Source organism: Diorhabda carinulata, chromosome 6 (genome assembly GCF_026250575.1).
Source record: "Diorhabda carinulata isolate Delta chromosome 6, icDioCari1.1, whole genome shotgun sequence".
Taxonomy (NCBI): Eukaryota; Metazoa; Arthropoda; class Insecta; order Coleoptera; family Chrysomelidae; genus Diorhabda; species Diorhabda carinulata.
In genome coordinates, this window is record NC_079465.1 from 21,454,751 (window position 1) to 21,471,911 (window position 17,161).

The following is a 17,161-nucleotide window of genomic DNA, read 5'->3' on the forward strand; positions in this document are numbered from 1 at the left end:
GCACTTCACTTTAAGCCGTTTAAAATACCAGATCAATTCTACTGTGAATCCTTGTCCAAACGCCTCGTCACGAAGAATAATGAATGGTCTCATGGTACCATAGCTAGATCTGGTGCTTTAGGTTGATACAAGCTGTTCTTAGAAGTTAGGAAAAAAGTAGAAGATGACAAAGACGTTCTTCGACCAGCAAGACCTACAACTGAAAAATTATTCAACAGTGATCGTAGGATGAGTATTAACGATTTACCAGGATCCTTCTTGGCCCCACCAGACTTTTTTCCATTCTCGACAATAAAACAGACGCTCAAACATCACGGTTTGGTAGAGGCGGTCCTAAAAACCGTGACTTAGAAGCTAATCATCATTCCGGTTAAGGTGTTCTCGGATAATACTTTGAAAAATTCTAATTGTTTGTACTTTTTTCATGAATAAATGTTTGAACATGATGATTTAAGAACGGACTTTGTATTCTATGTCAAAAAGTCAACATCTAAAAAGTCACTTTACCGTTAAAACATCCCCTATAACAAGTTTCATCCCTCAAACTTGCAACCACAACAAACTGCCACGAAGCTAAAAATCTCTAGTAGTAATAAATGTGAACATAACATTATTTTTAAATATAAAATCGGACATACCATAAACTTATCAACTTGTTTACGATGTACAGTATGAAGCTCAATTTTATATAACCGACTATTTATTGCACGAACTTAATCCGGACTTACATCCGCTTCTTCTCTTATTTACAGGAAAGTTTGGTCTCAATTGGTAATATACTTCAAGAAAGTCTACTTTATACCTCGCGTGAGAAGTGAATTGTACGGACACTTGGAGTTTTTAGCCAACGTTGGAGGTTTATTGGGTCTCTTCATTGGATTTTCCTTACTATCCCTATTCGAGATTATTTATTTTCTTACAGTTAGACTTGTCTGTTACGGATATAAACATTGGCCTACAAACTGTATTTGTAGCAAATAAACTTGATAATTGGAGGTTAGAATTAGATAATTACGTGACAATTTGAGGTTAATTGAGGTTATGTACTTAAATATAGTGTTGTATAGAAAATATCTGTTTTTGTATAGAATTTGATTTTAATACGCAATATAATTGTCTTTGAGGGCCACACAACAATTATGGCGTTCATACAATTTTTTAATACCCTTTTTATAGTACGATTTGTCTTTAGCTAAAAAAATAGGCTCCAGTTTGGCGATAACCTCTTCATCTGTGCAAAATTTCTGTCTAGCGAGCATCCTTAGAATTCCGAGAACAGAAAAAATTCGCTTGGTGTCATATTTGGATAAAACGTTGGATGAGGAAGCCTAAATCACGCAGTTTTTTCCAATATTTGTCCATTGGGCACTTGTGTGTGATGGTTTAAACTAGAGGAGGCCTATATCTAGCAGTGGATGGAAGATGGCTGATAGATGATGATGATGATGATGGGCACTTGTGTTAAATAATACAGTTTTATTTCACACATTCTCCTTAATACGACGCAAATCTTCTCTTTTTCTTAATTGTAGGCTAGGATTTAGTCCTGGGTTTGCATCAATGGTTGCCTAGCTGCAGCTGGGATGATGAATACCAGCTTAACAATTTTTCTATACCTTTTTTATAGTACGATTTGTCTTTACCTTCAAAATAGGCTTCAGTTTCTTCGATAACCTCTCCATCTGTGCGAAATTCTGTTTATCGAGCACCCTTACGAAGTCTGAAGAACAGCAAAAATTCACTTGGTATTATATTTGGAGAAAACGGTAGATGAGGAAGCCTAAATCACAAAATTTTTTCCAATATATGTCCATTGGGCACTTTAGACGTAAATTCATCTCTGTAGAAAAATTTTTTTCTGAAAATACGAGCAGCCCCTATAATCCAAAGTATTAAAATCTCATGTCATAGCAGGCCAATGAATCGGATTACTAATCCATCGATAGATCTATAAACTGTCACTCAACTAATTGTGACACCTTATATCAAAGTGCTATGTGGAACCAAATGCGATTTGAACAGTCAAGAATGAACAGAATTGCCAACTTAAATTTAAATCAGTCATCTTAGTTTAAATACAGGATGTAGTGCTGCTTAGGACAAAAGCTTTTAATCAGTATATTACTAAGTTTGAGGATTTCAAGAATGTATTTAACTCATTTGGTGAAATTTTGAGACATGCTACTTTCACTATCACCTATTCAATAGATTTATCCAATTTCGTTGTTTCACCCTGTATATTTGATACTAAAACGATGGCTTGAAAGTTCTTCTCGATTTTCCATCATTTGATTGAATTTTCTTATCACAAACAACCTATCGATCTTCCTATTTATCCTATATAAGATTTTAATCAAACACGAGACATAACATCTTCGAAACTTTCCCACTGTTAACCAAACATCGACGAAACTTTCACACACACACACACACACACACAAACTTCGACCATCTTGAAAATTCGATGATTTATATCCGAAGTTGACCCTCACATGATGCATGCGAGGCTATTATGAAGTGGGGAACTTCCAGAAGTTTACACTTACAAGAAACTTTAAAATTAGAAAGAATGAAAATATAGTCGCTGACAAAAAATAAAAAAAAATGATTGATGATCATCTTTTATCTGGAAAATAGTATATTTCGATAGGTTTTTGAAAATAATATTTCTATCAACCCATTTCTATGGTAGACCACGAAATTTGAATGAATAATTTGATCGAATACTTATACAGGGTGAGTCATAAGAAATATTATGCAATATGTTTTTTTATAATAATAATAATAAGATAAAAAATTTTTCAAAGTATGTATATGTCATAATTTGTATTGAAAATCAATATAAACAATAGCCCGGTGTGTATTGCTCAGAAATAGATATGATAGATTTGATTTGAATTGGCAAATGATTGTGCATTTTTTTGCATTGTACAATATTGAGTCCAAACTAATTTTGAACGGGGAGTAAGTTGTATGCGTGATAGACTGTTAAGGGAATGAATTAGTTCAGTTCTTGGCCCTATAAATTTTACAGATTTAACGACGTCAGTAGTTTAGTACAAAATGTTGCGGCGTATTTTTAAATGATAAGGTTGATTAGATCACTAGATATGGTCTTATGAAGTCCCGTTTATAAACAGAAGTACCAAAATAGGGCCTAGTACTGAGCCTCGGGGCACTTCACTTTCTATTAGCTTGAAGGAGACATCGTTGTATCAACCCTCACAAGCTGAATTCCAGTGGTAAGGTATGACTTAAGCCCGTGTGTCCCAATTCAAAAATGAACTCGACAGGCTCTAGATCATGTTAGATTTCGTTGCCAAATTTAGTTGCAAGGTATAATCATGTGAAATATTCGCTTCTTATAAAAGGAATTGCTTCGATAGGTTTATAGAAGTGTTTGATTTTTAAACCACAGACTTGGAATTAATTATCATTCAACGATGCATTCGTGAGCTATAAAATTATCTTTGAAAAACTTAAAATAATAAATAAGCAACTTTAAGTAACAAATAAAACTTTTGTTGATACAAAAGCGAAGATATTTGGTTTAATTGACTTTATTTAGTTATGTTTGAAATATATTAACAACAAAAACTTTGAATAAAATAAATGTGGCGTTTCAATAATCCGAATATTTCGATTTGAAAGAAGAATTTTCTGATTTAAGACAAATTTGATTCACCAACATAGATGATGCAGCCAATATTAGTGGATTAATGCAGTATCATGAAGACATCTCTGGATATAACGAAACAAGAAGAATTTAAAAAAATATTCATTAGAAACATTTGGAATTCAAATTTAAGTTTTTTATTTTATGTTTTGAAAATTTGGTGCAAGAAGGAACGGAACAGGAAGAAGATATAGGAGAGGAAATAGTTGATGAAGATCTCATGGAGGAACCAAGCAATTATAGAGGGATATAAATTGTGGATATGGTGGACAAAAAATTGAAAAAAAATGATTGATGATCATCTTTTATCTGGAAAATAGTATATTTCCATAGATTTTGAAAATAATATTTCTATCAACCCATTTCTATGGTAAACCACAAAATTTGAATGTATAATTTGATAGTTTTGACTCAAATACATATACAGGGTGAGTCATAAGGAATATTATGCAATATAAAACACGAATCCCTTAATTGATTTTTTCTAAGCCGGTTCTGGAGTGGTAGTCGGATGTTTGGTAGTAGTGTCGCTAGTGCGGTAATTCCATGAGTGAAAAAAAGTCACTTCATACACATATTACATACATGGTTTCTTCTACAGTCCTATAAAAAAAATTCAGATTCATATTGACATTTGGGACAATTCGGTTAAGCACTTTCGGTAAATTAGAATTAATAACGAATGCATGATTGAATTGAAAGTTAACTGTAGACAACGATATTGAAAATAACCAACAACTTGATGATATATTATCGTATCACATCACAAAGTGAATATTTAGGCCGCACTTGTTGAATTGAATTATGTGAAATTTGGATCCAGGCACACTTTTTTATCTTTTTTATAAGGATGGTTCCTGGCCTAGAGATGGCGGTAGCTGCTTGTAAAATATCTTCGTATTTAAAAATACACAATCTATAGAGCATATTATTCAAGTTTGAAGACGCTACGTTGTTTAGTATTTGCTTGGAAGCTGTTAGTAGTGAAGGTTTTCAGTGAATTTGTAAACATATAAAAAATTCTCGTTATGATAATGCTTTTATTTCAAAGGCGTTAGTAGATTCTACTTTGGGTAAGACTGTTTTTTCACCAACATCACTATCACTTCACATCCGAACCAAAATAATAATCAAACCAATAGACTGAAAAACGAAAACCAGCTCTAAAGACCGTTCCATCTGCAGGCGTCGGTTTTTTAAGAATTTTCGTGAAATAATTTTTGTTGATTTATCTTGAAAAAGGAAAAACTATCAACGGCGAGTGTTATGATAACTTAGTACAACGTTTGAGCGAGGAAGTCAAGCAAAAATAGTCGCATTTGACTAAGAAAAAAATGTTGTTTCATCAAGATAATGCACCAGCTCACACATCCATTATTGTCATGACCAAAATTAAAGAATTGATGTATGAATTGCTACCTCACGCACCCTATTCACCAGATTTAGCCCCCTCGGATTATTCACTGTATCCAGACTTGAAAAAGTGGCTTGGTGGTGAAAAATTTTCCAACAATTAGATCATAGCTATTTTGGGGTGCTTGATGATTCTTTTTATAAGAAGGGTATCAATATAAATATAGTTTTTCCAAAATTTTTGTGTCTTTTTTATTGGGCCAGGTACTTCTGAGACCATCCTCGTATTACCAGATGAAGCTTCATTCAAGTGGTGAATGTTGATAACAGTTGAACTGGTTTCTTGATTTTGGTTTAAGAAACAACCTTGTAACATCCGCAAAGCGTAATATGTTTTAAGAGAATGACTCACATTGCAAGTGCAGAGGACTTCTATCCAACATATTGTTTCAATCGAAAAATGTCACTACTCAATATTAATAATAATAATAAAAAAATTCACTACTGAATTGAAAGAAATCGAATTATCGATTGAAGTAAATTCGGTTCATGTGCAGGCATATCAAAATCAAAGGTGACTCGATATTTTTTTTTCAATGAATTTGTGGACGAATTACACTAATCAACTGTATTAGCTTATGGAAAGCGTATTATAAACTGTTTATTTAACACATAGGGCTTTTGACCTGTCCAAACAACCGGTACATGATATTCTTTGAATTTAGCCAATTCTGTAAATTTTCATTCAGCATACACGACCTCATGGTAGTCACAGGAACTAGTAAATTCAAAAGTCAATGAACCACCTCCAACAAAACTGTTTATATTAGTCTGCGCCTATGTTTCGAAAATCTAGCCCAGTACATGAATTATTTGGACAAACCAATTTACTACTTTGATTTAGTTCATAGTAATCTCATGATTTCTAATCGTGACAAGAACTTTGTCCACTTATAAAGAATAAATGCTTAAACTCACTAGAAACACGCCACGCCACGCCACCTTACGCTACGTGTCGAATACGTATGCATATGATTGCATGGGGTGGCGTGTGATGAGCTGGCCGTGAACGCAACAATTGAATTAAGTGGAAAAACATATGCACACATATGCGACAAATGGCGTAGAGTGGCGTGGCGTGTTGCTAGTCGGCTTCGACCTCAAAGCATGTACTTTACTTCCAAATCTTTCTTGCAAATGATTTTTTATTTGGAAATTTGGATTTCGTGGAGTTTTACGTGCTATTTGAAACTCTAGTCGTACAATTATCTGTCATCCACCTCTTTCAGTTCAGTTATTTCTTTTTTTCTACTAGTATATTAGATGATAAATCATTTTAGCGTGGGACTCATTTAATTTTTCAAAACTCTACTTTCCTAAAACGTTATTCTCAATTCCGCCACTGTCTGCAGTTCGATCCGAAGAGCTGCCGCGTGCGTCAGTATGTTGCGCAAGAGAATTCAAAAGTCTAAAGCTTGCAATGGGCCTTCGGAAGCTTAAAACACAACCGGCAGACATACGGCATATACCAAACAGTAATGTTTATAGTGTCCGCAAGGCATTTTTATGGCTTCGCGGAAAATTTACGCTCGCAGGGGTGAAAATGTAAAAGGATTTAACAGCAGGTCACTTTGGACCAGAGATTTCCATGATTTTTACGACTTGTTTTTGAAACGTTGAAGTAAATACTTTATGTGAGTTGTGAGATGAAAATTTTGAGAAAAATGTAAGTATTTACTTCTTTTATAGCTGTACGTAGTAAATAATCCGTAATACATAAACTTATAGATTTATATTTGAATTTTCGTTTAATCTGAACTCTATATTTTACCACGTGATACTGTCTATAAAAATTGGCCTTAAGAATATGAAGTTATTATTATAATTTTGTGATAAATATATTTTTAGTTACTTATTGTATATAAAAAAGATATTTTTCAGTTGAAAGAATCCAGAATTTTTTGATTTTTCTACCTTAGTCACTAATATGGTGATACAGAGAGAAACTATTTTACTATCGAAAAAATGTAAGCAAAAGCTTGTAAATAATTGAATAAAAAAACTCAAATAACTTTTTAAGTACACAAATAAAGTAAAATGTTAATATATAATAATAATAATAATAATATAATACGACATTTTTCAAAGTAATATGTCATAATTGATATTAAAAATCAATATAAACAATAACCCGGTGTGTAATACTTAGAAATAAATATGATAGATTTGATTTGAATTAGCAAATGATTGTGCATTTTTTTTCATTGTACAATATTGAGCCCAAACTAATTTTGAACGTGGAGTAGGTTGTTTGCATGACTGTTAAGGGGATGGATGAGTTCAGTTCTTTGCACTAAGAATTTTACAGACTTAACGACGTCAGTGGTTTAGTACAAAATGTTGCGACGTATTTTTAAATGATTAGGTTGATTAGATCACTAGATATGGTCTTATGAAGTGCAGTTTATAAACAGAAGTAACCAAATAGGGCCTAGTTCTGAGCCTTGGGGCACTTCACTTTCTATTAGCTTGAAGAAGACATCGTTGTATCAACCCTCACAAGCTGAATTCCAATGGTAAGGTATGACTTAAGCCCGTGTGTCCCAATTCAAAAATGAACTCGACAGGCTTTATATCATGTTAGATTTCGTTGCCAAATTTAGTTGCCTGGTATAATCATGTGAAATCTTCGCTTCTTATAAAAGGAATTGCTTCGATAGGTTTATAGAAGTGTTTGATTTTTAAACCACAGACTTGGAATAAATTATCATCCAGAAATGCATTCGCAAGCTAGAAAATTATCTTTGAAAAACTTAAAATAATAAATAAGCAACTTTAAGTAACAAATAAAACTTTTGTTGATACAAAAGCGAAGATATTTGGTTAAATTAACTTTATTTAGTTATGTTCGAAATATATTAACAACAAAAACTTTAAATAAAATGAATGTGGCGTTTCAATAATCCGAATATTTCGATTTGAAAGAAGAATTTTCTGATTTAAGACAAATTTGATTCACCAACATAGATGATGCAGCCAATATTAATGGATTTATGCAGTATCATGAAGAAATCTCTGGATATAACGAAACATGAAGAATTTAAAAAAATATTCATTAGAAACATTTGGAATTCAAATTTCAAATTTTTTGTTTTATGTTTCGAAAATTTGGTGCAAGAAGAAACGGAACAGGACGAAGATATAGAAGAGGAAATAGTTGATGAAGATCTCATGGAGGAACCAAGCAATTATAGAGGGATATAACTTGTGGATGAGGTGGACAAAAAATAAAAAGAAATGATTGATGATCATCTGGAAAATATTATATTTCCATAAGTTTTTTTGGAAATAACTCATTTCTAATGTAAACCACGAAATTTGAATGTATAATTTGATAGTTTTGTAGTAGCGGTAATTCCAAGAGTAAAAAAAGTCACTTTATACACATATCGCATACATTATTTCTTCTACAGTCCTATAAAAAAAATTGAGATTCATATTGACATTTGGGATAATTCGGTTAAGCTCTTTCGGTAAATTAGAATTAATAACGAAGGCATGATTGAATTGAAAGTTAATTGTAGAGAACGATATTGAAAATAACTAACAACTTGATATATTATCGTATCACTTCACAAAGTGAATATTTAAGCCGCAGTTGTTGGGTTGAATTATGTGAAGCTTGGATCCAGGTACACTTTTGTATCTTTTTTATAAGGATGGTTCCTGGCCCAGAGATGGCGATAGCTGCATGTAAAATATATCTGTATTAGAAAATAAACAATCTATTCAGCATATATTTCAAGTTTGAAGACGCCACGTTGTTTAGTATTTGTTTGACAGCTATCAATAGTGAACGTTCCCATTTATTTATCTTGAAAAAGAAAAGAACTATCGATGGCGAATTTGTGCTTAGTACAACATTTGAGCGAGAAAATCAAGCAAAAACAGTCGCACTTGGTTCAGAAGAAAGTTTTGTTTTATCAAGAAAATGATTCCGCTCACACATCCATTATTATCATGTCCGAAATTGATGATTTGAGGCTTGAATTGCTACCTCACGCACCCTATTCACCAGATTTAGCTCCCTCGTGGACGAACCAATCAATGAAGAAATCTTAGAAAAGATAGGAAGTTTGAAAAACCATAAAAGTACAGGAGAGAATGGGATCGAAGTAGAAATGATCGAATAGAAGGGAGATAAAAGTAGATGTAAACATTATAGATGGGTATAACTTCTAGATGTGGTATACAAAATTTTGGCAAGAGTTGTGAGAAACAGACGCAACGAGTACCAAGAAAGGATAGAGGGATAGTACCAAGGAGATTTCAACAAAGGAAGATGATCATGGATAGAAGCTATGAGTGAAATCTATGGCTTCGTATAGAGTTTAAACAAACTTATGACACAGTAGACATAATTAAAATGTATGCTGCCTTTAACTCACTAGGAATCGTGACAAAAATTGTGGAGCTGCTCAAGACGACATTAGATAATCACACAGTTGAATGACGAGTGATCGAATTGTATCAGGTAAATAAAGGGTTGAAAAGGGATTGAAACAAGAAGATTCAATATCGACAGTAAACCAAGGAAAAACAAAGAAGATGGCGCTAAAACAAAATGTGATTGGTAGAAAAAAGACTTAGAAATTGAAGGACAAGAAATATAAGAGTATAGCAAAAAGAAGTAAAGCCCTGGGATTATTAACTTGATATGATCAAATGAGTTATGTAGAGTAGCCAAAATTAGCACTAGCAGTTAAATAAGGAAGTGAAACATGGGTTTTAACAAAGACTGATGAAACAAAACTGCGTAAATGGGAAAATGCCCTTTAATAACAAGATATATAGAAGTACAAAGTGTAAGATGGTTGGAGCATCCTAAAAGGATCCCGGGAAAAAGATTTGTAAAAATGGTCATTAAAGAAGGGAAAGGGAGTATGAGAAAGAAAGGAACATCAAATTAGAAATGGTTGGATGAAGTTTTGAAGGATATTAGAGAGGTAGAATTGACGCGTGACACAAAAAAGTGGATGCTCCATCTTCATTTCCTCTTCTATGCAATTTGGAAAAGAAAATTCAAGCCCATCGATACCAGAGGATTTATTTTTGATGTCATTAATTATACTACGAAGCTGTGCTAAAACTACGGGCATAAAGAAGAAAGTGTGTAAATTAGCATTACCATCAGGGAGATATGAAAGCGGATCATGAGGAGTTATAGAATTCGTTATATTTTTGGCTACAAAAAAGATTATAAGTAAAGATTATGCTCGATGAAGAAGCCTTATTTCTTAGATCATTCGCAGTAGACAATGTTTCTTTTACAACATTACAAGAATTGGAGAGTCACCTATTATAATAACTAGATATCCTTGGTGACTTGTATTGTCTTATGATTTTGAAGAAGACACAATCCGTGTTTGAATTGAACGCAAGACTAGTTAGTGCTTTTGTGAATTTAGAAAATTCGATGTCAACATCCTCAGAGAGAATGTCTCAATCAGTTGCTAGTTATTAGTGCTTGAAGTTTTGAAAACTTTTTTCCGAAAATATAATTTGTGATAAGCATTTTCAATATTGGATCTTTGGAAAAATTTTGTTAATACTCCTTCTCGATGGGAAAGACCTTAATTAACACAGACATTATAACATCAGGATATTTATGAATGGGGGGGTTTCAACTCTTTATTTCATATAAAAGAGCAACTTAAATAGAAATCTACAGTCAAGTTGATCAGTAATTATTACAAAAACTGCTTTAATCATAATTCTAACGTCCGATATGTCAGCTCGGAGGGGAAACATATATAAACGATCCATGATGAAGGTAGAAATAGCATGTCGTCAGATCGGGTGAACTTGGAGACCATGCTAAGCAAACTCACTTATCAGGACCCTCGAGGTCAATCCATAATTCGGATATAACAACGTTATACCAATAATGTGTCGTACAAGATAAAAAAAATTGGGTGTTTTCCAACTGAACAAAATTAATTGCTGTAGCATATCATGATGAGAAGTAGAATTCACTAAAAATTAAAGCGACTCATCAATTTTTCGCCGGGTTATGATAATACAATCATTCTAGGATTGTCCCGTCATTTCGTGAAGGTTTTTGAGCCCTAGATTATGAGTGTTAACATGTCCGTTGTTGTGAAATCACTGAAGACAACAAGATCGATAAGATCTTCATCATTTTACAACATTTCAATACTATACTATATATATATATATATATATATATATATATATATATATATATATATATTTCGTATTTTTTCGACATAAAATTAGGTGATATTTTGCTTATTTCGGAGGTGTTTGAACCCCAAAATGGATGTATGTTTTTGTCTTATCTAAATTTCCATGATTCCCTTTGTATTATCATGGAATAGGATTGACTTTGACCAAGCTTCTATTGTTAGCATAGTTCGCGTACAGAAGGAAATTCCTCTGGGATTAATAGACTATCTTATCAGCTAAGTTTCAAACTGTTTCCTGAGGATTCTATCAATTCATCATTTTCATTAATATTGGCCATATCCCGGGACTCATTTATTCATAATTAACAAGCTGCACGGATCAATTAACCCTAATTTCATGTAAAAAGTAACAATTTTCACTTATTAGAGAAGATAAGGGATGGAAACTGTCACGAGGTGGGAATATCCTTCGTGTCCTCTCGACTTTCCTCGACTCGCTTATATAGCAGACTAGTAGCCGTCTAGAAACTTCCACAAAACTCCGATTATTCCGACCGAGGAACGTGGTGAATAATCGAGATACAACACAAAGTTTCCATACATTACAAAATAGTTCAGCTACTCGATTAGAGATGGCGTCAGTGTGCGCGAAGTTTGAAGTCACGTGGCGATTAGTTTCCCCGATATTCTCAAACAAATACCAGGATATCATTCAGAATTGTCTTTTCTACGTTGCTCTAATAGAACTTTGGGGACTTGTCTAGTTATTACAACCATTTGCTTTAAAGGGCTTTGTGCGAGGACATTTTTTGGATTACAGTCGATTACTGTTTAGCTTTGCAATAAGAAAAATCTGAGAGAACTTCATGTTTAGTTGAATGGTTATAGTAGTCAATTTATCGCTACGTTTACTACGAAATGAACGTGTAACACGTGACGTTTAGACCAGAAACTGATTTGATTGAACCTTTTTTCTTTCTAGTATGCCTTCTAAAAGTCGCCATTGATGATTTTTTCTTATATTTCGACGATACAACATAAATTTATAAAAAATGGTATCTACTCATACAATGTATCATTCACTTTATTTTTATTGTCATGTACTTCGATTGGCATCTGAAAAACTGACACGAAATGGAACAAAAGAATAGCGAGTCGAGAAAAGTCGAAAGGATAGGAAGAATATTCCCACCCCGTAGATTAGGGTTGATACTAATTATACAAGTAAATACCAGAGACTATCTTTCAATAAATCCTATATCAGATGACTGATGAACGATAAAATGAAGTTTCCATCCCTTATCTTCTCTAATAAGTGAAAATTGTTACTTTTTACATGAAATTAGGGTTAATTGGTCCGTGCAGCTTGTTAATTATGAATAAATGAGTCCCGGAATGTGGCCGATCTCAATATTAATGAAAATGATGAATTAATAGAATCCTCAGGATACAGTTTGAAACTTAGCTAATAAGATAGTCTATTAGTCCCAGAGGAATTTCCTTTTGTACGCGAACTTTGCTAACAATAGAAGCTTGGTCAAAGTCAATTCCCTTCCATGATAATACAAGGGGAATCAGGTAAATTTAGATAAGACAAAAACAAACATCCATTTTGGGGTTCAAACACCCCTGATATAAGCAAACTATCCCCTAATGTTATACCAAAAAAATACGAGGAATGAAGAGAGTTAAATTATTACATTTGAATATATATATATATATATATATATATATATATATATATATATATATATATATATATATATATATATATATAGTAGCTTCTAGCGCCATCTTTTGATGAGATGCAGACGCTGTTGCCGCCGAGTAGCTGAACTATTCTGTAATGTGTGGGAACTTTACGTTGTTCCTCGATTATTTTCCGCGCTCTTCGGTCGAAATGATCGAAGCTTTGTGCAAGTTTCTGCAGATACTGGTCTGCTGTATAAGCGCTATTAAAATTTTGCATGATCTTATCGATCTTGTTGTTTTCATTGATTTCACAACAACGGACATTTTAACACTTATAATCTAGGGCTCAACAACCTTCACGAAATGACGAGACAATCCTAGAATGATTGTATTATCATATCCCGGCGAAAAATTGATCAGTCGCTCTAATTTTTAGTAAACTCTACTTCTTATCATGATATGCTACAGCAATGGATTTTGTTCAGTTGGAAAACACCCAATTTTTTTATCTTGTGCGACACATTATTGGTATAACGTTGTTATATCCGAATTATGGATTGACCTCGAGGGTCCTGATAAGTGAGTTTGCTTAGCATGGTCTCCAAGTTTACCCGATCTGACGACATGTTATTTCTAACTTTATCAAGGATCGTTTGTATATGTTTCCACTCCGAGCTGACACATCGGACTTTAGAATTATGATTAAAGCAGTTTTTGTAATAATTACTAATCAACTTGACTGTAGATTTCTATTTAAGTTGCTCTTTTATATGAAATAAAGAGTTGAAACCCCCAAATTCATTCATAAATACCCTGATGTTATAATGTCTGTTTTAATTAAGGTCTTTCGGATCGTGAAGGAGTGTCAACAAAATTTTTGCTAAAATCCAATATTGAAAATGCTTATCGCAAATTATATTTTCGGAAAAAAATTTTCAAAACTTCAAGCACCAATAACTGACTTGAACATTCTATAACTCCTCATCATCCACTTCTTTTTGAGTTCATTAAAAAGTATCTCATGACTTTGCCGTTATTTGAGATTAAATGTTCAATTACGTAAAACAAAACCTATTCAAGTATCTTTAACTTGCTTTAGGTACAACATTAAAATGTTGAAATATAGCTCAATCTCTTTATTTTTTTATAAGCTTCATTTTTGTTCATTACACTTTTTTCGATAAAATGCATAATTACAAAGTTATACGTAAAAAACTATTGAAAAATGCGGTTTTTTTCGACGAAAAATCGTATTTTTTAATATTTTTTAATTGCGAATAACTCGGAAACTATTGATTTGGCAAAAAAACTTTATAGCACATTTTTTACTTTAAATTTTCCGATCTTTTAATTTCTGTGGTTATTTTGGGTAAAAATCTCTCCACCCTCGAAAAGGGGTGGCCTCTCCCCCGGGGGGTTGCACACTTCGGCACCATGTAGATCTTCCTTTTTGGATATACACCTATAATCTGTCAAAATTTCAAATAAATAGTCTCTGCATTAAAGAATTCATAGGGGAAATGCTTGAATACCTGGCCTATATGTTAATTAATTCCAGTAAATTATAATTGGATTATAATTATCCGCAGCTATGAAATTTGAGAAGCACTGCCATATAACTAGAGGTAGATTAATTCCGGAATAGCTGTAATATTATTTGTTCATTGAAATTATTAGAAACTATAATTTCCCTATTTATTTTTTAGTACGTGAAATGTGAGTGGAATATTTCATGTGAAAATTATTATTCAAAATGAGAAAATTAAACTTACAAAGTTTTATTACGAGGATATTAATTCGAGCATATGAATTTTTAATGTGAAATATGAATATAGTGCAAAAAAACTGGAAAATACGCTTTTACAGCACATCAAATTAAACAGTTAAAAATAATTTTTCTTCAAAATAAGCTTGAAACAATGATGAATAGTTCCAAAAGTACCTGGTATGACCTAGATCCCAGCCTGGGAAAAAGATTGGACCAAATATCTCCAATACAAGTGTCATGTGCTGTTCAATCCAGAAGAAAACGCAGTAAACAGCTTCCTGCAGTTTTAACTGACCTTTAAAATCTCTCAATGAGGAAGGAAAAGTTAATTTCAAAACAGAAGAAAGAGAAAAATCGAAATTGTAAAGACAAAAGATCTAACAAGAAACAAATTTTCAAAAAAAAAAAGAAAAACTGCTCTTGAATCTACAGATGATAAAGAAGAAGAATCAGAAATTATCAATGATGTAGGATATGGTTGGAACTACAACAAAACAAAAAAAAAAAGACTGGACCAAATGTATCAAATGCAATCGGTGGCTACACAAAAGTGCATCAAGCTCTCAGATCTCTGTGACTTATGAGGATGGATCCAGAAGTACCTGGCCTCACTTAAAGATGGTGGTAGTTGCTTGAAAAATACAAGAATATATTTCAAGGTTGAAGACGTCGCGTTGTTTTGTATTTGTTTGGTAGCCATACGAATAGTTTTAATGAATGTGTAAACATGAAAGAATTTACTTCAAGTTGAAAAGCATAAGCTCAACCAACAAGAAAGCTGCACTAAACTCTACTCTGGGTGAGACTGCTCCTTCGTTATCAACAGTACGATATTGGGTAGCAGAGTTTCGACGAGACTGTACGATCTGCAAAGACCAGCAACGAAGTGGTTGAAGAAATGTTAAAAAAATTCACTGGATGATCGTCGACTGAAAGTACATAGCAAGCATAGTAGCGTTTGCTTACAATGGAACAAAAACAGCGTCGTGAAGATGTTCCCATCGGATGTTTGGCGATGTTTCACAGAAATAAAACCGTTTCATAACCATAGATGAAACGTGGATCCATCACTTCACTCCCGACATAAAAGAACAATCAAAACAATGGACTGAAGAGGGAGGACCAGGTTCAAAGGAGCCAAAGACTATTCCATGTGCAGGTAATGACATGGTGTCGGTTTTTTGGGATTCGCGGGGGATAATTTCCATTGAATATCTTGAAAAGTGTAAAATTATCGACGAGAAGTATTATGTGAGCAATGTTTGAGCATATACCCCTCGGATTATTATCTATTCGCAGACTTGGAAAAATGTATCGGTGGTCAAAGATTTTCCAACAATGAAGAAGTTGATGGCTATTTTGAGGAACTTGATGATCCTTATTATAAAAATGGGTATTGAACTTATTGAGCATCCAGTTTGGCGACGTACTTTTTGAACCATCCTCGTAGTTTTCATTCATTATTATACTAAGCATAGAATATTTTATCCTCATCATGAAATATGAGTCTATAAGGGTAAGTTAGAAGCATCAAATACAATCTAGAACGCGGAATATTACTTTTACTTACTAAAGTAGTAGATTATCGAAAAAATGCGAGGAAAAATCAGCGCATGTGCGTTTGCTTCATGGACAATGCTCCAGTTCACATTGCTTCGTTTTCCAAGACCACTACACTCTAATGTAGCTTCACAAAGATTGATCATTCACCATACAGCCCTAATCTGGCCCCATCCGGTTATTCTTCGCTCACAAATCTGGAGGCCGAGTTAACAGATGCATTATAAATAACGAGAAAATTATGCGATGGTAAATTTTGATATGAGTTTGGTTTCGAACTATTTTCGTAGTTGATAAAAATTATGTCTTCATGGAAATATATCTGGATCGAATTGAATACAAAAACCAATTTTCGCAAAATGTCTATTTACATAATTTATAGAAAGCCATTAATAATAAGTAGGACCTAAACAATTTGAGCAAAATTCAAAGTTCCGTTCCATGAATATGTATGGATCCTCGACTAATTTGAATTGTTGATTGCTTCTTCTACGTATAATGAAACTTTAATTAAGAATTTTGAATATTAAAGGAACTTGAAGAAAAAGTTTTTATATAAGTGATTACAGATCATTTTTCAATATAAGAATGTGGAAAAATAACATTTAAATAAAACATTTAAGTGAAAATTATTCTATGAGAAAGGCAGGAATTTAAAAAAAATAAACTCGTGGTTAAAAATCATCATCATCATCCCGATTTCTGAAAAAATATTTTTTTGTTTAATGAATTTAAATTAATTTTGCTAAGTTTAACTTCTTTTAAATCATTTCGTCGCAATAATAATAAATGTAGTAATTTTGAATGATTTTTAATTTTTTTAATATTTTTTAAAGAAAAATAATTAAAATAAAAACATTACAATAAAACCAAATTTTCTTAAAAATAAAACTTGCATTCTAA

General features: G+C 32.8%; 1 protein-coding gene across 1 annotated transcript in view; it reads left to right on the forward strand.

Moving 5' to 3' along the window:
- Nucleotides 1-6,439: 6,439 nt before the first annotated feature.
- The window catches only part of LOC130895692 (uncharacterized), a 159,096-nt gene continuing 148,374 nt past the window's right edge, over nt 6,440-17,161 (forward strand). Inside the window, exon 1 of the mRNA XM_057803158.1 lies at nt 6,440-6,755. Coding sequence (XP_057659141.1) covers nt 6,736-6,755 — 20 coding nt within the window. The 5' untranslated portion in view covers nt 6,440-6,735. The remainder of the gene's footprint in view (nt 6,756-17,161) is intronic.